This window comes from Schistocerca americana, chromosome 1 (assembly GCF_021461395.2).
Source record: "Schistocerca americana isolate TAMUIC-IGC-003095 chromosome 1, iqSchAmer2.1, whole genome shotgun sequence".
NCBI classification, from domain to species: Eukaryota; Metazoa; Arthropoda; class Insecta; order Orthoptera; family Acrididae; genus Schistocerca; species Schistocerca americana.
Window position 1 is genome coordinate 655,403,727 of NC_060119.1, and position 26,369 is coordinate 655,430,095.

General features: G+C 37.9%; 1 protein-coding gene across 2 annotated transcripts in view; it reads left to right on the plus strand.

Annotated features, from left to right (window-relative positions):
* LOC124544601 (polycomb group protein Pc) overlaps nucleotides 1-26,369 on the plus strand; it is a 75,932-nt gene that overhangs the window by 9,517 nt on the left and 40,046 nt on the right. For both annotated transcript variants that reach the window (XM_047123195.1, XM_047123203.1), the window contains one exon: nucleotides 16,118-16,334. In XM_047123195.1, coding sequence (XP_046979151.1) covers nucleotides 16,118-16,334 — 217 coding nt within the window. The remainder of the gene's footprint in view (nucleotides 1-16,117; nucleotides 16,335-26,369) is intronic.

Consider the following 26,369-nt stretch of genomic DNA (forward strand, 5'->3'; position numbering starts at 1 on the left):
AAACAGTAACATGCACAATGTGCACTTTGAGTATCACCTTTTGTGTGTGTGTGTGTGTGTGTGTGTGTGTGTGTGTGTGTGTGTGTGTGTGTGCGCGTGTTATTGCTGTGTAGTGCACATGCACTCACGGCTGTTGAGAACTGCTGTCTGTTTCTGCACACAGATGTGTGTTGCTAATTCTCTTAGTTCCACCTGGTATACTGTCAGGTGGTCATCACACTAGACTAGTAGACCAGTATTGTTTGTGGCAGACTGTCTTTAGATTGTGTTGCGTATTAGGTCTATGTCGGTGTACTAAGTGAGTGTATTGAAGGTTGCAGTACTGCACTGCTTCCCCTTCCCAGTTGACCAGCTAAGATCACGTATCAACCTCAATTCCTCTTCTTTCCATGTTGTTTTCTATTTTTCCAGTACTCCCTCATCTTCTCTCCATGTTGTCTTTTTCCTTTCTTCTGTACATCCCTTTATTTATCTATTTACTTATTGTTAATGACAGGTTTGGCAGCAGATAAGTGTGTAGCATAGCCTGGTGTCTATATTATGTGGGAAGATTATGCTTTGGTTGTGATTTGGTGAAGGCAACAAATGTGTTACGTTAAAACCTATTTCTTTTTTATTTATATTCTTTTAAATGAAGGCAGTGGTTACATTTGATTTGTAGCATAGCCTGAGGTTGGAAGGTGCAAATCTTATTACAAACATTGTGCATGAGGTCTGTTAAAAAATTCCAGAACATTTGTAATTTTGCACTATTGGTGTGTTAGAGCAAAATGTAGTTGGCATCCCGGGCACATGCATGTGTTTACTGTGTAACTTCCAGAAGTTTCATTGTTGTGTGTCTGATACTCATTGTTCAGTGCTGTGATGAATAGAAGGCTGTCTCACCCAGTTACTAATTCGAGATGGCAGAGTTAGAGGAGCAACACATCTGCATTAAATTTTGTGTGAAATTCAAGAAAACTTTTACGGAGACACACCAAGTGATGCAGGAAGCCTACAGTGATGAGTGCTTAAGCTGTACCTGATGTTACATATAGTTCACATGGTTTAAAAATGGTCAGATCGAAGTTAAAGGTGACCCTCATTCAGAACGCCTTTCGGAGTCTACCTTCGACACTCATGCAGGAACGCCAATGAAATTGTGCTTGCCAATTGAAAACTGACTGTCCGAGAGATTGCAGAAGTATGTAACATTTCAGTTGGATCATGTCATGAAATCCTGACACAGCATCTTGGATTGCATCGTACTGTCACCAGTTCGCCCCACAGCTCATAAGTCAAGACCAAAAAGACCTTCACCTCAATATCTGTTAAGCGCATTTGGAATGCGCACATCAGAACAAGATGTTCCTTAAGAGAATCGTAACTGGTGATGAGATGTGAATCTACAGTTATGATGTTGAGACCAAGGCTCAATCTTCACATTGGGCCAGGAAAGGTTCTCCAAGACCAGAAAAGCTTGTCAGTTCAGGTCAAATGTCAAAGCTGTGCTGATAGTTTTCTGTGTCTTCAAAGGTGTAGCTCATCATGAATTCATGCCACAGGGACAAACTGTCGATAATACTATCGGGATGTGTTGCAGTGCCGTTAGAAAAAAGAAAAAAAGAAACGGCCTTAAATGTGGCAAGACAATTCATGGCTCGTGCATCATCATAACACAACTGCATATTCTTCCCTGTTGGTTTGTGACTGTTGCACAGGAAACGAAATCACTGTGCTGCCTCATCCTCAGTACTTTCCAGACCTAACAACCCCCCCCCCCCCCCCAATCTCTGTGGATCTTTTTCTTTTTTTACAATGTTGAACACCCTATTGAAAGGATGAAGATTTGCAGTGATACTTGAGATAAGAGAAAATTCACAGGTGGCACTTTGTGTGATCCGGCAAGAGGAGCACCAAGACTGCTTCCGGAAGTGGAAATGGCATTGGAAGTGGTGTGTCAATTGTGGAGAAGAGTATTTCGAAGGAGACCATGCACAAAAAGTAAAATGTGAGTGTAGGAAAATTTTGTGGACAAAGTTCCTGAATTTTTTGAACAGTTCTTGTAGTCCACAGTTACTAGTAAGTTCCAGCTGAAAACCTGTGTTTTTATGCTGTGGTCTTCTATTTGAAAGTTTTTAAGGTGCTAATAAAAACATCTCATTTGCCTGTCGGTTTACTAATGTTTTACTGTTGTTAGGGATGTCTTGTAGATCATTTCTGGAGGTTTGTATCTCTACCAAGGTTAAGCAATCTCAAATATCTTAATTGAAAATATGTGTAAAAACTGGATTAATATACATAAGTGTTTCCATAAAATAAATGGAAAACCTTATGAACAAGTGATGGTGCACAGAAAATGTTTCCTCTTAATTTTTTTAGAGCATTTGCTTTGTCAGTATAGCACTCAAAGTTTGAAACCAAGAATAATAGATCTACAATGAATAGGCAATACAGGAAAAGTTTTTATTTTTCAGAGTAATAAACCAGACTCATAAAGAACTCTACCTTCACTACTTAGTTGGAAGTGTGGCATATTTGATGCGTACAGAAGGTTTTGGAAAGGGATACAGAAAATTGTCCAGTTGTTACCATCATTAGTATCTGTCCATATTGTTGAATGAGAGTGAATGCAGAGTTGTGGTTAAGGTATTGAAAGAGAATGCCTTATTTGAGGATGTAAAGATTAAAAGATGTATTTGATTGTAGATTGAAATGTCTGTAAATATACAGTTCATAATATAGTTTTCAAATCTATCTGTGTGCCAGGGACCCAAATCACTTGCCCCTGTTGTTGAAACAAAAAGACTGCTCAACAAAAGTGAGATATTCACAAGCTGCCACTTGTATATTAGACAATTAGTGACATTTCTCTTAAACTCCTTTGTTCTTGGGGATGTTGTGGAAGATGATATAAAGTCTGACAACCAAATGCTATAGTTGATAACCATGTAACATTCCTGTATATCTGTTCTGGATGTTATGGAAGATGATATAAAGTCTGAGAGGACCAAATGCTACAGTTGATAACCATGTAACATTCCTGCAAATCTTTTGTTTTCCATACTGGCAGTTAACAGAAATACTATAATTTTTTATTTGTGGATCATCCACCACTGTTGTGCTACTTGTTAATGGCGAGAAAATCTGCCCCGGTTGTAAATTGTTTTTATTGACATCAATCTTGCGTGACAGAAATTTCTGTACACTATCAAAGTTTCTGGGTCTTGGGCCCCATCATCAGGTGTATCAGAAATTTAGTTGTAGTGGGACATCATATCCATGCCCAAACAATGGTAAAAGTCTCTAACCGGCCCATTGGCGTACTTGGCATGTTCCGTGCAGGAGTGTTGTCAGCTTTTACCATGAGTTATGATGGAAACAAATGAAGGTCTGTCAGCTGTTTGTGTTGTGCAGTCAATGAGAGAGCATGAGGCATACGGCATGATGTGAATTAATACATTCAAAAGAAAGGATGAAACAATGTTGTAAATGAGGACTACAAATTTAGTTGCACTTTGCTTCAGTCACAGATTTTTAAACTGGGCTAGTATTCACAGCCCATCATATATTTGAAAATTCAGTGAAATATTTTTGTGCTTTGTGTTACCACACGGTCAATCTGCACAAGTATATACTGAGTAAATGGATCAGCTTTTTTTAATTGAATAATATGAGAAGGTAGGTGGATCAGTGTTTACGAATGTGTGATTTTGTTATTAATAACCTTGATCCACCTACCTTACTCCTTGTTGAAATTGAAAACACAATGATCCACTTACTCAGAGCGGTGGCTTTCGCTGCATTGCCAGATTATTCCATCCACACATACCTTTGACTCTTAAAGAGTAGTTTCACCACCACATTTTATGCATTTTGTGTCTCTGCAATTAATCCATGAGATATGCACCAATGGGCAATGTTGCCATGCAGAACTAAATCATTTAATCTATAGCAGTCGCTGCCGGAGTCACAAAATATTTCCCTTGAAGCTCACTAATACATCAAAAAACAGTAAACAAGGCAATGGTTTCAATTTTTGTGTTAGAAATATATTGCCTCTGTTCTCACGTGTCATTGGTTATGTCTAAAAATCATCCCATTGGCTACATGAAACTGACATGTTGCCAACCTATTACGCACTCAGCCACTGCTTGACACTACAGCCCTTGTAGGGCCTTGGCCTCATTCAACAATCTCGGCCAGCTCTTCTACGCAGGTTGCCTTGACTCTTCATCTTGTAACTCCCTTTCTTCTGAAGTCCTCCTCCACTTTGTCAAGTCATCTGGTCCCTGTCTGTCCCTTATACAGTGCCCACATCGTTTTACTTTGAGAACTTTCTTGACTGTGCTGTTATCCATAATTCTTTCCATATGATCTAATCAACATAGTCTATTACTCTTTTTTTCTGTCATGATATCTGGTTTGTTAACAACTCTCTGATCTTGTTATTTCTGATTCAACAAATTCCATATCACTCACTGGCCTTTAGATTTTCTCAAGGATTTCCTTTCCCACCTCTGCAACAACTGCTGGATGTGGGGCTGACAACCCTACCCTGGAAAATATAGCTCACTACGGATCCAAAAGACAAAGGAAGCCAGATGGATGACAACCTGTTAGCAGCAGATAAGCAGGCCGTGTCCGCTGCTGGCCCTGATGTAGACTTAACACAGACAACTAGTAGGCAAACGTGTACCGTGTAGTATATCTGCCAAGGTTGAAATTGTGTCTGACTGTGAAGTTATCTTAAGTGGGTAACAAATGCAAAACCATTTAAAGAATGGCTACATTCGTTCAGTAGCACACTGATCATGCAGTATTAGTTGGAAGCAACTTTAACCTGCTGAGTGTACTATGACACTTCTGTGGATTTGTTGCAGGCAGTACAGCCAGTCAGTCTCTTCCGAACACTTTCTTCATAAACTGTCTTGAATGATTAGCTTTACAACCCACATGTAAGGGAACTATTTTAGATGCCATAGCTCCAAACAGATTTGACTTTATCGACAGTGTTAGTATAGTGATCACGATGTTGTCGTCATAGTCACAATGATTTCTAAAGCTAATTAATCCATCAGAAAGACTAGGTGAGTTTTTATGCTAGCCAAGAGCAGATAAGCAGTTGTTAGCATCCTACGTAGACAGGGAATGGACATCATACAGTTTCAATGCGATGGATATAGAGGAATTATGGGCGAAGCCTAAACTGATTGTAAATCACACTCCAGAGAAGTGTGTGCCAAGTAGGTGGATTAAAGAAATAAAAGACCAACTGTTGTTTAATAACAAAATTGGGAAAATGTTAAGGAATGAGAGGTTGTTGAACTTGCAATACGATAAAGAAAACAGAAATGTTGACACACAAAAGTTAGTAAAAATTCATCTGTCTGTAAAAATATTGTAGCAGGCAACAACAGGAGAACTGGACACAAACACACACACACACACACACACACACACACACACCATTGTGTGAATGGAAATAGGTATCCCTGGCATTGAAAAGCAGCTGGAAGAGTAAGAAAACAATAAGCCTACATGTTGATATGGAATCCCAGTTCAGTTTTATAAGGAGTGCTCTTAGGCATGGGCCTCACTTTACCTCACAGTTTCAGGAATTTGTTGCCAAGTACAGAGTCAAAAACTGTAGCTGATCCCTGTTTGTAAGTGTATAAAATAATGCATCTGCAAAATTATAGACCAATATCCTTAAAAATAGGTTTACTTGAGAATCTTTCAGCTATAGAAACTTCTGTCCACAAATCATTACAAATCTATAAAGCAGTGCCAGTGTGAAACTCAGCTGCTCTTTTCTTACACAATGTTCTGTGAACCATAGATGAATGACAATAGGCAGATTTCATATGCCTATAATTCTGGAAAGCACTTGACATAGTGCTACACTGTTAACAACAGTGAGAGTGTACAGAATATGCTCGCAGATGGGTGATTGGCTCAAGGGCTTTTTAAGTAGTAGAACCCATTACAGTGTCTGGAAGGTGAGCGTTCAGCGGAGACAAAGGTATTTTCAGTAGTGCCTCAAGGGGTGTGATATAAATGCTCTTCTTCACGATATACTTCAATGATCTGACAGGCAAAGTGACAATATTTGTTGACTGTTCGCTGGTACAGTGTTGTGTTAGGGAAAGTGTTGTTTTTGAGTGATTCTTGGAGGATACTGGATGACTTTGACAGAATTTTTATTCAGCGTGGTGTATGACAGCTTGCTATAAGTGTAGAAAAACATAAATTAATTCAGTTGAGTAGGAGAAACAATCTTGTTGTGTGTGAATACAGTGTTTGTGATGTACTTCTTAACACAATCACACCAATAAAATAACCAGATGTAACATTGTGAAGCTACATGAAATGGATAGAGGACATAAGTCAGTTGAAGGGAAGTCTAATGGTTGACTTTGGTTTATGAAGAAAATTTTAGGAAAGTGTAATTCATTTATAAAGGAGACTATACCAAACACTTGCGTGAGCCAGTCTTGAGTACTTCTCAAGTGTTGGGGTCTATGTAAGGTCAGATTAAATGAAGACATCGAAACAGTTAAGAGACATGCTGCTAGATTTGCTACTGATTAACATGCAAGTACTATGGAAATGTCCTATGAACTCAAATGAGAATCCCTGGAGAAAAGAAACATTCTTGTCATGAATCACTATCAAGAACGTTTAGTGAACTGGCAATTTGCTATAGACTGCAATCTTTGTGACACCAGCGTACACATTGTGGAAGGACCGTGAAGACAAGATAAAAAAATATATCAGGGCTCTTGCAGAAGCATATAGACAACCTTTTTCCCATACTCCATTTGCAAGTAGAAAAAAATGACTTGCAGTGGTGCGAGGCACACTTTTCCATACATCGTATGGTGGCCTTCAGAGTGTATATGTACAAGGTTGCCAAAGGTTCTGGAAATCAGGGAATTTCAAACCCATCAGGGAAATTTGACAAAAAAAAAAGAAAAGAAAAGAAAAACCTGGAATACTCATGTTTTTGTCTCAGTAGATGAAATAGTTTGTTTACTGAGGTGTCATGCATCATTGCTGGCTGGGTGCAGCTGTGTATCTGCACCACTTCCGTACTCCCTCATTACTACTGCTTATCCCCTTCCTACCACTCCTGTCAGCTTTCAGTCAGTGTTGCCACCAGTTCTTGTCAAGAGCCTAGCAGATGCTGACGAGAGGCATGAGGAGTACTTTGTTTGGATCTGATTCTCAGAGATTGTAGACACAATGGCCTTAGACAGTGGTCATGTGTGCATGAGTTGTCTCTGAGTGATTGTGTGAATGTCTGTGTGTACTCTTATTTTCTAACAAAGGTTGTGGCTGAAAATTCAGTTGTGAGAGTGTGATTGTCTTTTCTATGTGCCTGTCTGTGGCTCAGCAATCATCTTTATGGTGAGTTGCTACCTGTCCTCATTATTATTGACTCTCAGAGTATTTGAACAAGTTATCTATTGCATGGATTGATCGCCACAGTCTCATTTCATCGACATGCTGTCTGTGACTTGTGCCCTAACAGGCCACGTGAGTGGATTTCCACGGTGGGCCAAAAACGCAGGCCATTTCTGCAGGTATCTGTAATCGATTGGGCCATCTGATCTGAAGTGATTTGGTTCTCACTAATCTGTAGGCCCTGCCCATCGAATCTAGTCTCACCAATCTGCCCACAGGCTGGGTCTGTTTGTGTATGGCATAATGCAGTGGATTTTCATGGTTTATGCATGGACCCAGGACTGCGGTGCTCCTCAGCAGCCCACAGGCCATGGGTGCTCAACTTCAGCAATTGTGACTCTCACACCACAAATGTGTTACTTGTTTTAATACACTTAGGCACTTCAGAAGTAGTGTATATGTTAGTTTTAATACACTTCGACACTCCAAAAGTAGTGTATATGGTAGAAAGTATGGATGATAAGAAGAAGAAAGTTGTGTCAGTTGCTGGCAGTTTCTACACTATGTACAAATCGCACAATGCCTATAAAATAATAGATATAAAACAGTGGGTAATAACCAACAATAATGGACGTAGTAGAACCAACATTTTATTGGTGGTCATCTACAATGTTGGTTTAGACAATTCTTCTCCACCTTATGCACTACTTTTAAGGTGCCTTCTTTTTTCTGAAGTTATTTCTCAAATCAGTGAAGATATTTAAATCTGTCTCATGACTCCAAGGAAATGCTGATTTTTGTCACCAAATATGTTTCGTTTTATTGAAATAAAATAACATCAGTGCTCTTAATAAAACACGCACACACACCATTTGGCTTGCTTTCTCCACCTAAAAACGTTCGCACAGAATATGTTAGTACTTCAGATTTGTTTCTTGTACCGTAGCTGCAAAGACAGATTGTCAACTTACATCTTTACTTACCCATGAGATCTCAAAATTTGCCGAGGAAAAATCTTTAAACTTGTCTGGAAATCAGAGAAATATCAGGGATTTCACTTACGGGGAATTTGTGGCAACCCTGATGTTGATGTATAAGTACAAGGATGTCTTATTCTGCTGGGTCACAAGGATAGGGAGGGGGGATTGTCCCCAGAGACTGAAGCCTGAGAGCACACAATCAATGATAAGCTAGTTTAATTTTTATATAAACATGGGCAAAAGATCCATTTTGAGTGACAGTCATCTGAAGACGTATAGTTGGGCCTGCCTTTAAGTAATTCTGAAGCTTAAATACAATGAAAGAGTTTATTCAGAAGTAAAAATAATAAAAATTACCTTGATCTACATCTACATGGATACTCTGCAGTCACATTTAAGTGCCTGGCAGAGGGTTCAACGAACCACCTGCAAAATTCTCTATTATTCTGAACCACCTGCAAAATTCTCTATTATTCTAATCTCGTATAGCGCGTGGAAAGAACGAACACCTATATTTTTCCGTACAATCTCTGATTTCTCTTATTTTATCACAGTAATCGTTTCTTCGTATGTAAGTTGGCGTCAACAAAACATTTTTGCATTCAGAGAAGAAAGTTGGTGATTGAAATTTCGTGAAAAGATTCCCTCACAACGAAAAACGCCTTTCTTTTAATGATGTCCAGCCCAAATCCTGTATCATTTCAGTGACACTCTCTCCCATATTTCGCAATAATACCAAACGTGCTGTCCTTGTTAGAACTTTTTTGATGTACTCCAATCTGGTAGAGATCCCACACCGCGCAGTAGTATTCTAAAAAAGGGCGGACAAGCGTAGTGTGATGTGCCATATTTTAATTGATTGCGGTTTGCCTTGAGAACTACTGCCCTCCAAATCAGGCGACAGTGAGACCATAGTGAAAAAGCTTAAAAGTTTTCTATGTTTCATAGATTCCTGCTGAAATTACCACATATGATGTTTTCATGTCTATCATTCATTATAGCTTTCAAACAAAGACTCAAGTTTACATTTAAACTGTTCTGAAGCTCTATCTACAGAACTGAATTTGTTTGTGTCATAATGGTATTTTAGTTTATTAAGTAGAAATAGGTATTTTAACAATAGCCTTAAGAAAACCGTCATGTGCCCCAGTAATGAAACATCACCATTCTTGGATGTATAATCCATAAACTATCAATTATATCAGTAAACAATTTGATTTAGCAGTGCAAATGTCCATGTTGCCTACATTTGTATCATTGTTTTCTATAGGATGTAACATTCTACACTTTAGTTCAAAGAGTTCTCATTTTGTGACAGCCACAACTGTATCAGTCCATTCTGTAAAATGAAGAAACTGCATAACAGTTGCCAAATCAACAATCTTTTATTGCATACACTTTTAAGTTGTGTCAAAACAGTAAAAGGGGGACCTACAAAAATCCTGAAAAATCAGCATCACAACTGGATACCAGAGTTTCCAGAATCATAAAACAAATAAGATGGAATAAAGTCAGCAAAAGAAAACTTATTGTATGACATTACTTAAAAAACTCCATAAAAAACCATTCCCCTGTGCTGCTGGATTAGGAACACTAACAAGAGAACTGTGTAATAGTAAATACTTGCTACTCCTGAGCATTGAGGGCATACACAACCCATAATGCAGGCATGGTATGAAACAGATATGTAATTGATAAACTATTTAAACTGGAAAAGCAGGAAGCTACATTAGAAAGGAGACAGAACCATACAATCTTATGAGGGAAGAGAACCTGTATATCTGAAAAGAAGGAAAACTATCACTTTACATGCACACTGTAAATTGCCTGAATAACGCCATAATTAACTTTTTTCTAAATACGTGTTAGTGTGTTCATTAATGAGAGTTTTTTTTTTTTTAAAAAAAAAGATTTCAGTTTCTTCTGGAACATTGGGTATCTGACTTTTGTCTTATGTACTGCACAGAAAGGTCATATAATCTGTTTTCTCTTCCTGTACTTACTGCATCTTGCCTGTTTTATGATTATTGTTGTTATTTGATGTTTATCACCTGACATTACAATGTTGTGTCGTCGACTGTTAGCTATGACTCATTTAGGATTCTGAAAATGAGGATTGGACTACTTTATCTGGAAGAATGAAATTTTACCCACTGTCACCTGTGCCAGGTAAACATATGCCCATGGGGTTATTTGAACATGACAAGTGGAGTGGCCCTTTTTTGTAGGGCATTGGCAACAATGAGCTATAACAGAACAGTGAGGTCTGGGCAGCAGAAATAGATGTGGAGTAGAAATGATGAAAGGATACGAAAAGAAATTGCGTTGGGGCTCTGCAAGAAATATTACAAGGGTCGTCCACAAAGTAAGTTCCGTTTCTGTTTTTATCCATGGCAGCACTACAATCGCAGTTCCAAGCATACGCAGCAGTTACTCTGAGTCAAGGAGAAGATATGTACGCCATTTTCAGATTGCTGCTGCTGACGTGTGCTTTGTTGTGCTTCTTTGTAATGTCAACCGTAATCAAAAATGCCGCTGCACGTCACAATTTCTTAATGGTCCCGCAATAACCATGTGCATTGATTGTTTGGCCTCGTGTTAAGAAATCAATCAGCAAAATGCCTTTTCTGTTCCAAAAAATGGTGCACATGACTTTCCGAGGTGTCAAGATTTGCTTAGGCTTAACCTTTGTTGGGATTGAAGTATGCCTCCATTCCATTGATTGCCATTTTGTTTCAGTTTTAACCCCCATGACTATCTGAGAAAGAAAACCACCGCCTTCTTCATTGTAGTATGTCAAAAACTGAAGTGCACTGCCCATCCATTCTTTTTTTGTGTTGTTCAGTAAGAATTGTGGGTCCCCAGTGTGAGCCAAGTTTTCGAAATTTCAGTTTTTCAGTAACAATTTCATGAATTAGTGATCGTGAGATTTGTGGAACTTCAATAGCAAGGGCACTAAGTGTAAAATTATGGTTGTGCTTAATCTTCTCTTCAGTTCCGTGTTCTTACATTTCTACGGAATCCAAACTGATCTTCCCAAGGTCTGCTTCAACCAGTTTTTCAATTCATCTGTAAAGAATTCGTGTTTGTGTTTTGCAACCGTGACATATTAAACTGATAGTAATTTTCACACCTGACAGCACCTGCTTTCTTTGGAAATGGAATTATTAGATTCTTTTGGAAGTCTGGGGGTATTTCTTCTGTCTCATACATATTGCTCACCAGATGGAAGAGCTTTGTCATGACTGGCTCTCCCAAGGCTGTCAGTAGTTCTAATGGAATTTTGTCTATGCCCAGGGCTTCATTTTGACTTAGATCTTTCAGTGTTCTGTCGAATTCTTCACACAGTATCATATCTCCTATCTCAACTTCATCTATGTCCTCTTCCATTTCCATAATATTGCCCTCAAGCACACTGCCCTTGTATAGATCCTCTATATACGCCTTCCACCTTTGTACTTTTCCTTCTTTGCTTTGGACTGGTTTTCCAGCTGAGCTCTTGATATTTATACAGGTGGTCCTCTTTTCTCCAAAGGTCTCTCTAATTTTCCTGTAGGCGGCATCTATCTTAACTGTAGTGATACATGCTTCTGCATCCTTAAATTTGTCCTGTAGCCATTCCCGCTTAGCCATTTTGCACTTCCTGTTGATCTCATTTTTGAGACGTTTATATTCCTTTCTGTCCGTTTCATTTACTGCACTTCTATACTTTCTCTGTTCATCAATTAAATTCAATATCTAACAATGGGAAATCCAGGATGGAATGTAACAGTAGTGTTAAATTCAATATCTCTTGTGCTACCCAAGGATTTCTACTAGCCCTCATCTGTTTTACCTACTTGATCCTCTGCTGCCTTCACTATTTCATTTCTCAAAGCTATCCATTCTTCTTCTACTATATTCCTTTCCCCTGTTCTTATCAGTCGTTCCTTTATGCTCTCTCTGAAATTCTCTAAAACCTCTTAATCTTTCAGTTTATCCAGGTCCCATCTCCTTAAATTCGTAACTTTTGCAGTTTCTTCAGTTTTAAACTACTGTTCAAACCAATAAATTGTGGTCAGAGTCCACATCTGCCGTTGGAAATGTCTTACAATTTAAAACCTGGTTCCTAAATTTCTGTCTTACCATTACATACTCAATATGAAGCCTTCCAGTGTCTCCAGGTCTCTTCCACATATACAGCCTTCTCTCGTGATTCTTAAACCAAGTGTTAGCAATGATTAAGTTATGCTCTGTACAAAATTCTTTCTACCTTACTCCCTACTATTTTTCCTTCTCTTCCTTTTCCTACTACTGAAGTCCAGTCCCCCATCACTATTAAATTTTCGTCTCGCTTAACTATCTGAATAATTTCTTTTATCTCATCATACATTTCTTCAATGTCTTCATTATATGCAGAGCTAGTTGGCATATAAACTTGGACTGCTGTGGTAGGCGTGGGCTCCCTGTATACCTTGGCTACAATAATGCATTTATTACACTGTTTGTAGTAGCTAATCCTGCATTCCCATTATGAAACCTGCTCCTGCATTACATCTGCCACTGAGAGTGGAAATCTTTTCATACATTGTTGATGTTCCAATCTGGTATTTCCATTGTTTGACAAATGAAAATATGCTTTTTCATGCTTTTATGGTCTTGTCTGTAGTTAATTACGTGGTGTTTTTTTTTTTAAATTATTTCTTTGTTATATTATGGATTGTCTTTTGGACTGTAAATATGTAATCATACCATGTTGTCAGAAAACATGTTAGTTGGATATAAAATATTAAATAGCTGCAATTTTAATTTTCATCTACGCCCACTATATCTTGTTTCATGCATTCATAGTGGAAATTAATACCTGAGTACAATATACAGGTTAGTAGTGATATTTTGAGTGTTCTGCACATTTGATCCTGTGATGGCTGATAATAGGTTCATTTTAAATTATTCTGTAATAATGCCTTAGTGTAATGCCAAGGCATGCTCTATCAAAGTTTTCTTCAGAAGCTGGAAACATCTGCAGCTGAGACCAGACATCAATTTTATGGAAGTTTGTTGAGAGTGAAAGTTCGAAAATATCTTATTCTCTGTGGAAGCTATTGAATTGGGATGTACTGTGCAGCCTAATTTTAATTTTTCAGACATGTTTGCGGAGTGCATGCTTCAGTTTAATACTTGCATGTATTTAAGAAAGTGACTGCATGACACTATTGTGAAATGCTAGCAGGTAAGACTTCAGTTGTAGAGTTCCCAGCATTTTGAAAAATTTCATAGGTAAACTTTGTTATTCAGCATTACTGCTTCAAGGGTACTGTTTATATGTTCTGCAGACAAATGTATCAAGTTATTGTTGTTTTATGGTGTAACATAATGGAAGGGAAAAGCCACCTTAGGTAATGGATATTTTACTTTTGTATGAAAAGTAGCTGCACCAGACTTTTCTTTGGTACTGAAAGCCAGTGAATTTGTTATGTGGAACTTCTGTTCGTATTGATATCTTCACTGTATCTTAGATTTATCATGTGCTCATTATGTATATATGTGATATTACAATTAAATTTAGTTGAATCCATTTGTAATTAAAATCCATGTGTATGTTTTGTATTGTCTCGTATAGTAATTAGTTGTAATTTTGCTTTTGCACTTCATAATTAACATATCTATTGGAAAATAGTGGGAGACAGTTACAAGAACAAACCAAGGTTTCACTACTGTGTACCCTTGGAAATACGTAGTAGTTGTATCTGAAAGTGAGGAATTTCAATTGGTGTTCTGTTACTGGTGTAATAAAGGATCTCTTGCGTAAAATTCTCTGTAATTTTAGTTCATACAAGACTAGTATTTTACCTACAGTTCAATGTTTGTAAAGTCACAACCAAAGAGTAACTAGCCTGACCAATTCCTTTTTAGTCTGTGAAAAATATATATCAGCTGTCTGTGTGTAACGTCTCCTCTCCATAAACTTCTCTTAGCTTTTGTGCAACCAGTCTTTTTCATTTTTGCATAAACATCATCCATATGAAGTTTGTTTGAAATATTTACACAGCCACTTTTAGGTCATAAAGGTATGCATAGCATATATGAATTGTCTATTTTTTGGAACTAGTGGGAAAAATTACATGGGACCAAATCTCTACTCCAGTGTGGGGGTGGAATTGTTTCCATTCAAGAAATTTTTGTATTTTGTGCTACCTTATCAAGAGGCACCTCTCCATAGTAGTGGGAATAGTAATAGGAATTCAGAAGTATGTCTGTTAATATTAATTCTTACTGATGCAACTCAGTACACAGAGTTTGCAGTTTTTTAATTGGGAAATGTGGTACACATAGACAGCAATCCTTTCCTGATGTAAAGATACGGTATACATTTAAGGTATTAGAAATGAGTTTAGTTCTTAGCCTTGAATGATGATAGTTTACAAAGTTTGTGAAGGCCTGTTCCCAGTTAAAGCTGACTATTTGTTTTAGTGGCCAGAAATTTGTTTTGATGTCGTGTGACACATAACTATGAAACATCAAAACACTAATGGAAATAAACATTTTACTACACCCGCCATGAGAGTACATTGAAGTCGCTGGCTGGTATTCTTCAGTGAGCCTCTTTACACTGTAGTAGTTTTCGTGTGCCAACCCCCCCCCCACACACACACACACACACACACACACACTATAATTTGAGCAAGTAACCTCCCTAAATACCAATTACAACATCTCAAGGCATCAATTTGCCTATGGACAATTTGAAATTGTTAAAAATAAGTATGGACAGGCAACTCAAAATTATCCTCACTTGAACTTCATAATTATCATCTATTATTGAGTACCATGTAGATGTAGACTGCAAAATGGAGAGAGAAAGAATTATTGGCCAGTGCTTACCTTAAGTACGGGAAATTTTTAGTGCCACTGATGGACATATGTATAAGTAAACAAAACCATCCTAGATTACCTCTTTTTTTTTGGGGGGGGGGGGGAGGAGGAGGTTGCAGAAGATTTAAAAGGAATGGCAGATCACTCAAGACTGTAATGAGAAGGAGCCACCATTTCTGTTTCTCAACTTCTGATATAGTTTTCTACAGACGTTTTTATTTATATTTTTTTCCTTATTTATTTCACATGCTTACTTTGAATTTTTCTTTTGATGTTCATTTTCCAGGAGTATCTTTAGTGCTTTCCTTCATTGTTTACCACCATTGATCACTCACCAGTGTGATTTATACTCCTTTTCACTCCTTATTCCGTACAGCTACATCACATTTCTAATAGATCCCTGCTCCATCTACATATGTCAGTTTAAAAAAGCATCCCCGTCCCTAACAAAACTTAGTTTGGTCTGTTCCTGAAATTATGTCTAACCAGTAGAATCTACTATCCCTCCTTCACACTCCTCCTCAAAAATTTACTATCAAGGCTGGACATTTTCAGAATACTCTTTGTGTTCCTTTTAATTGCTCATTGATGGAACTGTATAGTGAGTGGTCGCTTTTACTCCTCCCATTATTTGTATTCCCTGCAGGGCTTCCAAGTTTGCATTAATTTTACTGTGAGTTTATCTCAGTAGCTTATGTTCATTGTTAAAAGAATTTCTGCTGGCACAATGATTTTCTTAAGTATCACCATCAATGCAATTTTATATGAAAAGTCCCTGTTATCTCTCATAGAGATTGTGCACTGTGTTGTGCTCTAAATCAGCGACAGAGTTCTTTCTTTGTTCACCATACTGCAATTTTTTGTAGGTGATTTAGAGTTTCATTTATTTACAGCTGTTAAACCAAGAACTTGCAACACCTCCAGAAACAACTGCTCCTGACAGCACAGTTACTGCAGCAGCTACTACAGATGCTACGACACTTGACGCTGAAATGGGAATGGATCCAGCAGGTGGTCCTGAGCCTGGCAGTGATACAAATCCTGAGCTGGAGGCAGTTCAATTACCTCCTGCTGAAGATAGCACAACCCAGATTACTTCTGATGTCCCAGGTATTAAAAAAGTATTCAGATATGTGTGGAAAAGCAAACTGGGGAGCCACTGTGTGCCGTGCAACCATCTGTAATTGCATGAAGAACTTTCCAGTTATAGGCTGTCTTTCACATAATCATCATGTTTTTCCTTAATACATTTCCTTTATTCGTCTCATAGTCAGCCTTCCAGTTTCCCTTTTCCGAAGGATTTTCCAGATCTTGCTTCTATTCACACTGTCATAACCATCTCAGTGCCCAGGACACCATTACTAAATCCCTATAATGTATATATTGTTTCTCTTGGAGCTCGCTTTCACACTGTCATAACCATGTCAGTGTCCAGGATACCATTACTAAATCCCTATAATGTATATAGTGTTTCTCTTGGAGCATGCTTATAGTAAAAATGAGGCTCTCTGTCTACCTTTCTGGTCTAAACCCACATTGTTCCTCTCTCAATTTTCCTCCTACTATCTACTGTACTCTCTTTTCCTGGATCTTCTCAAATATCTTGGCAGCACGACACTTCATAGTAACTTCCCAATAATTTTGATATAATTTTCCCTCTTTGCAATCTTTAGGGCTCCTTCTTTCTTTCATACTTTTCTCATGACCCGATAGAGCAATGCACTCGAACAATGCCAGTAGCTCTCACCATTTTCACAGTTGCTTCATCCAGTCCAGGCTGCTTCTACCTTTCATAGTTGTTATGACTCCTTCCACTTCTGTCCAGTTTACGTCCATTTCGACATCCTCTGTTTTACATGTCACTGCATAAAATACAGTTACATTATTTATTAAACTTAGAAATACTAAATGAATCATTAGTGCACTCTCATAACCTGTTTGAGAATAGATATGAAAAATTCTGCATCATACGTACCAGATAAAATTAAATTTTCTGCTTTATATATTGTGAAATTTCAGCTGAATTTGTTTGTAGATTAATGTAATGGGGCGTTGTATTGTTACTTGGAAAGTTGTGCTTGTAAACAAATTCCATTTTCTATGATTAAATTTAAGACATATTTTAGATTGTGATTCGCGTACATTCTCATCTGCTGTGAAGACACTAACTGGAAGGAAACCAAATTCTCGACACTCCACACAATGTCAACAATAAATTGCATTCTTCTGGTACTTGTTGGTCACTGGTATTACTTCTTCAACAACAGGAAGGAGGACAGAGAGAGAGAGAGAGAGAGGGGGGGGGGGGGATACACGAAGTCACAATAATCTGAATGTTCACTATCTCTCAGTGTGGATCAGCACAGTGCTTTGTATGGATGTGCACCAGAAAAATAATTATGATTTTGAATGAAGTTGATTGTGATACGGTATGTGTCTGTAATACTTGATCTTGAATATGCCGAAAGTATATTGATTGATTGCATAAAGAAGCTATTTTGAAACAGTGCAATATTATGGAACTCCTAAAAAGTTGCAGTTTGAATAATTATGTTTTAAGTAATAATACATATCTCATGTTCTTTAAAAGTTTTAATATTTCAATAAGATTTTTTGTGGTTCCTTCCGTGCTACAAATTTTAGTTGTCTACATACATACTTCAGAGAGTAGTTCAAATGAAACCCATATTCGTTTTGCAGTTGGCTATTTAAATTTCTGCCAATAACTTATGATCTTAAGCATAATAAATACATCTAAAAACAAAGATGATGTGACTTACCAAATGAAAGCGCTGGCATGTTGATAAGACACACAAATAAATACAAACATACACACAAAATTCAAGCTTTCGCAACCAACGGTTGCTTCATCAGGAAAGAGGGAAGGAGAGGGAAAGACGAAAGGATGTGGGTTTTAAGGGCGTCTGAGTTATCTGGATACTTCCCACTAACACCAACCTGTCAGAACTCTGGAGATGGGAACTTGCCCTTCAGTATATCCTCTCTTCTCGTTACCCACCAGGCCTCAACCTCCGCTAATTTCAAGTTGCCGCCACTCATACCTCACCTGTCATTCAACAACATCTTTGCCTCTGTACTTACGCCTCGACTGACATCTCAGCCCAAACTCTTTGCCTTTACAAATGTCTGCTTGTGTCTGTGTATGTGCGGATGGATATGTGTGTGTCTGCGAGTGTATACCTGTCCTTTTTTTCCCCTAAGGTAAGTCTTTCCGCTCCCGGGATTGGAATGACTCCTCTCTCCCTTAAAACCCACATCCTTTCGTCTTTCCCTCTCCTTCTTTCTTTCCTGATGAAGCAACCGTTGGTTGTGAAAGCTTGAGTTTTGTGTGTATGTTTGTATTTGTTTTTGTGTGTCTATCAACATGCCAGCGCTTTTGTTTGGTAAGTCACATCATCTTTGTTTTTAGATGTGTTTTTCCCACGTGGAATGTTTCCCTCTATTATATTCTAAGCATAATAAATGTTGGATCCAAGGTTAAAAATAACATGGAAAGTATTATGCAACTCAGTTGACACCGAGGTGCCATTTGTCTGTAGTCCCAAAGTTTGTGACCCATGGTCCTGTCATTGTAGGCTAATACATGCCTTTTACCTTTCTGTTTGGTAAATGCTCAGTTTAATTTGTTTAGTTAAAACAATGATCAGGTTCTCCTTTCTGCAGAGGTCTGTGATCACTTTTTGTGAATGCAAAGTTGTTCCCTTTTTCAGGATTCATAAGCTATTTAATGTCACAAGCCAGTGAAAATTTTGCTATATGCTAGAGAATTGCATAATTGTATCTAGAGATTAGAATAGGAACTACCAAAAGAAATGATTTCCTTTTGTATTTGGCAATGTTTTTGTTTCCACCTTCAGTTTTCAAGGGAGGTCATCAAATATCTAATAGTTGTATACTTTGTTCTTTCTGTGTAAAAGTAAAATCAAGTTATGAATAGTGGAGGCCATTTTTGTTCCTAGTGTCATGTTTATAAGATTTAATTTTTTTTCTTTTTTTTCCAAATTGTGTTTGGTTCTTCATATAAATTTCTTAAGAGAATAAATGTATTGTGAATGTGTTGTTAGCAGTATCTCTAGTTTTTTAAATGGTCATCTACACAGAGTTTGGGGATGGATGCCAGATATAAATACATCTTTCCATTTTGTGAATAACTTGTCATATTGTGGAATTTCCTCAGAAAATTATTCTGTTTGATGATGGTGGGTGGAAGTATGTAACTTACGTAGTCTTCATTGGCAATTAGTAATTCAGAACCTGCTGATGGAGGGATATATTTTAATAGGAGCTAAAAACATGCCGTAATTGTTTACATAAGCATAATCCAAAAGAGACTGATGTGCATTGGGAAGGTGGATCTGTATTGTGCTGTCATTGAAGTATGGCAAATAAAAAAGCCAAACATTTCACAAATCTCTCAACATATGTTTCCTTTGTTATGCTACGTCACTCATCTTTGCTCTATGAATTTATGATCACTGCCACGACAAGCTGGCATTAGTGGCTAGTAGTTTCGTAAATGCATTATGTTACTGAATATGACTTTCAATCAGTGTTGGGGCAAGAACTACATTATAATGAATATGCGACTTAGTTTCCAGTTCTGTGAGATGTAAGCCACACACATTTTTGTTTTGATTTCATTGGGAAATGATGCCTGCTTCACCAACAGAGACTTAACAGTTTTGCAAATGATACTGAATGCATTATCAGACAATAGCATCGAACAGCTAGTCTAACAGAGATTTATTTCTCCCTTGTATAAAATCAGAACGAACATTTTCTAGATCATCACTTATGAGTAGCAGCCACGATTCTGTTATAGTGTCAGTGGTCAGCAGAAACAAAGTGTTAAAGCAGAAAGCTAGGCGAGTATTTCTGTTGAACTGATACGGTCTAACATATTTCTTGAAAGGTAAACTGAATACATTTAATTCAATTCTGACTTGTGTACATCACAGTTTAGGTAAATACAAACTAAGTAAATTAATAGAGGGGAGCAAAAAAGAAATATGGTTTAATGTTATCAGTTGGAAAAGTCATGAAAACAGGAGCTGTTACACACTCACTGTAAAAGAGAATGTGCGAAAACAACCAGAGCAAGAATAGTGGCAACTTTACTCATATAAGAAAAGCTATTAGAGAACTCAGTAACAACTGATAAATAAGAAGATATGGCAGCCAAGGTCACGTGTTGTAATATTTTTATTTTATTTCCTCACTGACTGGTTTTGACAGAGTCAAACTGTCATCTTTGGATCTACAGTGTATCAGGAGAAACAAACATTACTGTATCAATCTCACAATTGTACAACCAGTATACATGTGGGATAACAATATAACAACACAGATGTCACAATATTTTTACATACCTTCTAGAAATAATAATACTGTGGATTAATCATACAAACATATCAACAGCACACTGCACTTACAAAACAAAGGTGCCACATTGGCTTGTCAGATACATGAAACAGTAAATACAGACTTTCCCTTTCAGTTAAATTTTTGTAATTTTGACTGCTAAGAATTGATTCTCTAGCAAAGAATGTTACTCTATCCTGCTACTGCAGAGTGAATCCGCGCACCCCAATTTTGAGGAAGAGGAAAAAAAAATATTTTTTGCTTTAATTTGTTTTATTTACAAAATAAAATTGTTCCGACGTTATGATGTGTTCAAAAGTATGTATAATAACTACTGGTTTGAAGCAACGCTGCTGTATGGGTTGATACATCATTAAAACGCAACCGATTCAGCGGCGTGCAGCTGGCGGGCTGGCCCATTAGACGGGAAGGTGGCTGGGGAACATTATCACGGCCAGCCGGGACTCTACGCGTACCTACAATAGCAAAAAAAGAAATGTGAATTATCTTGTTTAAGAATTTGTTAACACGGTATGTGCAATAAAATAAACATCACTTTACATCTTTGTTTCTCACTGCTGCCAGTTCGTATCATGATGCTGGATTCTCCTTTCCTGTTCACTGTGTTGTTGAGCGCCATCTCAAAATAGACTGGCGTTTGATCCGCATTACCAATTTGCGATAATATACAGGACTGTTTACGGTGCAGATTTATCACATAACGATGAAAATTCACTATTTTTTACTCGTAATTGCCTGGAAGCCGCTGAGCAATACTAGTTTTCCTCCGGAATCCTAAATCATTTCGGTTGAAAAATCTTGATAGCCAGCCCTGGCTGGCTTTGAAACTGGTAATGCCTAGTTCTTTGGCTAAAGATGATGCTTTAAGCTGGCACATTTCACTCGTCACCGCGCATCCGTATTGTCGTTTCTCATCTACATAATCGCAGAGCTTTTTCTTGAGGACCGGATGCTTCGCTTTTTGGCCGCGAAATGTCCGGCGATTACTATTAGTTTCTTGGAGCTGCGTTTTAGTTTTTCGCCAGTCCCGAATACAACTCTCCTCACGTCGTATTTTCTTCCTGCTTCACAGTTTCCAATATTCTCGGCTTCTTCAATAATTTTCACTTTTTCTTTAACAGTGTACTAGCGATAACGAGAACTTGTAGCCATAATTAACAAGTTTGTAGACGTTAATACTTCACTCCTAACGTGCTACTGATGCGTCACGGACTGAGGCCGCAACAATGCAATAGTATAATGGGATGTATTGTTGGGGGCGGAGCAGTACCAACAATGTTTCGAATAATCCGCCCACCCCAGTTCTTCATCCTAAAATTTGGGGGAAAAAACGTGCGGATTATTCGAGTATATATGGTATCATCCCTGAGATATAAGTTTGACGTCTACTGTTTCTAGGTGTTCAGAAACTGCTTTGCTTAAATCCAAATTACCACATCGTGTTGATATTGTGCATATAATGTGCTACGGAAGCAGTAGGACATGCAAGCAACTGCACAATGGAATATATGTACCAATGTAAATTTATGAGGAGCTGCTGCAGGATGGTTAATTACACTTTTTGCCCCACACCAACGCGCGCGCGCGCCCACACACACACACACACACACACACACACACACACACACACACACAGTCTTACCATTCAGGGATTTTAGTTTGTTAAGTGCCTATCCAACAGTCTTTCAGATGTGGCAGACAAATAAGTTTCTTTTTGAAATGTAGGACCCAAGGCCTCAGAATCTCATCAAGTTCGTAAAAGCAAGAGGGTTTTTCCACAGGTGTCTGTCAGGTATACTAAACATTTGACAGGAACAAATAAAATTGATGCACATAGTTTTGTCAGTGGTAATCTTAAAACAAGTATTACGCCCACTTCTCCAACTTCAGCAGAAGTTTTTTTAGCTCACTAAGAGGCACTTATGACTAGGTCTTCTTCGATGCTCTCTTCCGTTCACAATATCTCTTGAGCCCTGCTGATAATTTCTCCTTCCTCTCATGTGAAAGGGGCTTCTGATGTTTGGGGACTCTAGGTGGTGGGGTCCAAGACTCGACCATAGCACAAAATTTGGAACCTCAAGATCAGAGATCCGAGCTGAATGCGAGTCCTTTAGTAGCTCATTAAGCCACAGGCTTCCTGTCTTCTAGCTTTTAACCAATGAGAAGATTGTCTTGGTAAGCCTGTTGTTGTCATTTTTATCTGTTTCCAGTCATTCCCTTAGTTGCTCTAAATTCGTAGACAGTTTTGTTTGTTACCATAGGCGTTTCGCTTCATTTATTTGGGAAGTGGCCTGAAATACGTGTTTCTTTTTATACATACAGTGAACATATGTGATGGCTATAATATACTGATATATTACATTTTGTCATGTTTTTCTCTTGCTTTTTGGGTTGTAGCACAAGTCATATTGTGAATGTATTGTTCGATGTTACTTATGATTTCCAGTGCCGGTATTGTGTGTTCTTGGAGATGTATTTGTTGGTCTTCATGCTCCAGCTGGCCGATTTCTGGTGTTGTTTCGTACACGCTTGTCACTGAGCATATTTCCTTTCACTTCCATTTGGTGATCATCATATGTGTGTTTTCAGTGTGTAGTCTTGCCAACTGTTGTTGTGTGTTTGTCTGTCTTTTGTTTCTGTTGTGTTTGATGTTTTTCATTTGTTTTGTGTGTGTGTGTGTGTGTGTGTGTGTGTGTGTGTGCCAATGTACTATTATTATTATTTTTAATAAATATGAGTCCATGTGTCTGTGTGTGTGTTTTGGGGAAGGGGGGGGGGGTGGAGAAATTCATTAATTATTTATCTAGGTTATATTTCAGTTTGTTATTGTTTTGGTGGGTAGCATGATCAGGGAGTTATTGTTTATATGGATTTGGTCATTGAGTACCTTCTTTTGCATTGCAATGTCTCTTTGTATGTGAAAGTTTTGTTGCCATGCCGGGAGCTTTTTGTTGTGATTATTCACTCTGATAACTGTCATGTCACATTATATGTTGGATGGTTCATGTCCATGTTTTATCAGGTGTTCGGTGAAGGTAGAATGACTGTTTTCATATTTCCAACATCTTATGTGTTCTTTACATCTAGTTTTAAAGTTCCTGCTTGTCATCCTCAGATATACTGATTTACATTCTTGGCTCTCTAGCTGGTATATACCTGCTTCTTGGTATTTATCTGGTTTTTCTGTTGTTTGTAAATGTGATTGGGGTGGGTTTCTTCTTCTGTAAGCTGTTCGTAATCCCTGTTTCTTTAGTATATTTGCTATCTTGTGTGTTACTTTGTGTGTGTATGTAAGAGTGTACCATATTTTTCTGTTATTCATGTCATGAGTGTTATTGTTTTATGTTTCCATGTGTGCTGTAGCATTTGTGGGGCTCTGTACTGCCTGCTTGTTTTGATTTTTCTTTGGTTGTGTTTTAATTTTTTGATTGAGTTTTTGTACTATATGGGTGCTGTAACCATTGTTTGTAGCTATGAGTTGTATTGTTTGTAACACTTTTTCATAATTTTCTTTGCTGAGTGGGATGTTATTTAGCCTGTGTAACATGTGTCATAGGGCCGCTAATTTTTGATTTTGCCGGTGTTTGGATGAAGGATGTATGATTATGTCTGTGGCTGTTGGCTTTCTGAAGATGTCAAATTTGGGTTTGTATTGTTCTCTCTCTTTATTGTTATATCCAAGAAGTGTATTTGCTTTTTTTGTCCATGGTAAATTGAATATTTTTATGTATGTTGTTTACATCTGTGTGAAGTTTATCAATTTTCTCTGTTGGTTCATCTACCATACAGATTGTCATCCACAGATCTGTATCAGTAACCAATTTTGTATCCTTTCTTTGTGATGACTGTATCAAAGATTGTGTTTTCTATGTGGTTGATGAATATGTTTGCCAGTGTTCCTAAAATTGGGGATCCCATTGGAAGCCCATCTTCTTGTAAGTAAAATTCCTTTTCAAATTGGAAGTAATTTTGGGATGTGATTGCTTTGAGGGTTTTTGTTATTTCATGAATATTGTCTGCAGATAGTTTTTGTATGTCAGTAAGTTTTCTTCAATTAGTTTTATTGTCTCTGCAGTGGATATCGAGGTATACGTGTTCTCTACGTCAAAAGAGATGAGTGATGCTGTTTTTGGGATGTGTACATCTTTTATTTGTGTTATGAGTTCATTTGTGTTTTTCACTGTTCTGCTGTTTTTCATTTCATAATGTTGCATTATGATTTTGTTCGTGTTTTGCCACATGGTATGATGGTGCATTCATGAAATTAATAACAGGCCTCAATGGAATGTGGGGTTTGCACACAGCAAATAACGCACACACAAACAGAAACATATACTTATTAAACAATAAATTGCACGCAGCAAATTACACACACACACACACACACACACACACACACACATTCACACACACACACTGTAGTGGCTAATAAAAAAGAAAAAGAGAAGAAAAGAAAATAAAAGGTTGAAAATATGGGAAGAAATGGTGAATAAAACGGGGATTTTAAAATCGTTAATGACCGTGAAAAAGGGAAAGAATGAAATGCAAATCAGAATTACATTAAAGCTATCGGACTTCGTGATTCAGAAAAGCTATTGTTGGGGTGGTCCTTGTGGCGTTTCTGAGCAAAGTAACCCGGGTTGTACCAGTTATTCTCACATCCCCTATTGCAGTTGTTGTTGTACTGTCTGTGGTTTTCATTTTGCATGTAGTTACCATTTTGATATGGGTGATAATTATTTTTGTTATTATTATTCCACGAATTTCTGCGGTTGTTCCTACCGTCATACACGTTTCCATTTGAATATGTTTCGCGTGCAGGCATCGTATTGTGTCGCGGCGCAGAAGGATGGTTCCACCAACCACCGTCACTACGGTTCCTTTGGGGTGGGTGCTGATTTTGGTTACTAATACGAGTAGTATTTGAATGGCGTGAATCGCCTCTGTAAACTATGTCCATTTGATCTAAGAAGTTTAAGAAAGTCTTAATGTCATTCTCTTGTACTCCTATTAATCTGTCTCGGTATGGAAAGGGTAAGTGGCTCTTTAAAGTGTCAATTATCGCTGGCAAGTCAGCTGGTTTGGACCAGTACAGTGTCTTGTCTAGGTACCTCTCAAAGTATTGTCTTAATGTCTCTTTTTTAGGGTCATAGGTCTTGGGGTTGCACACTTCTCTCCTTAGACTCTGTTGCTCATTTTTGGACCAGAATTCGTCCAGGAAGGCTTGTTCGAAATGTTCAAACGTAAGGCACCGCCGTTTCATAGCGGCATCCCACTGAGCTGCTCGTCTTCTCATGAGATTGGTGACGTATCTGATTTTATCGACTTCTGACCAATTACGTGGAAAAACACCATCAAATGATCTAATAAACACAATAGGGTGGACTTTGTGCTTGTCCTCACTGGAAAATGTCTGGAAATACTCATGCCTTACAAACTTGTCATCAGCCATGCCGGTTGGCATAACTGTATTGATGTGGTTTGTGTCACTTGCTACTCTAGGTATTGTATCATAATATTGCTCGTTTGGTGGAAAAGAAAGCGGCACATTGTAATTTTGATTGGAAATGGGTAATTCCACAATAGGTGTTCTGTCTGTGTCATTAGCCATGGTTTTAGCTGTTCTGCCATTCCCTGATGATGCGTTTGCACCAATCGCCAAACACGGCACAACATTGTCTCGTAATTTTGTCACTTCGTCTTCTATGTGTTTTGTCTCGTCTTTAACATGTGTCTTTGTTT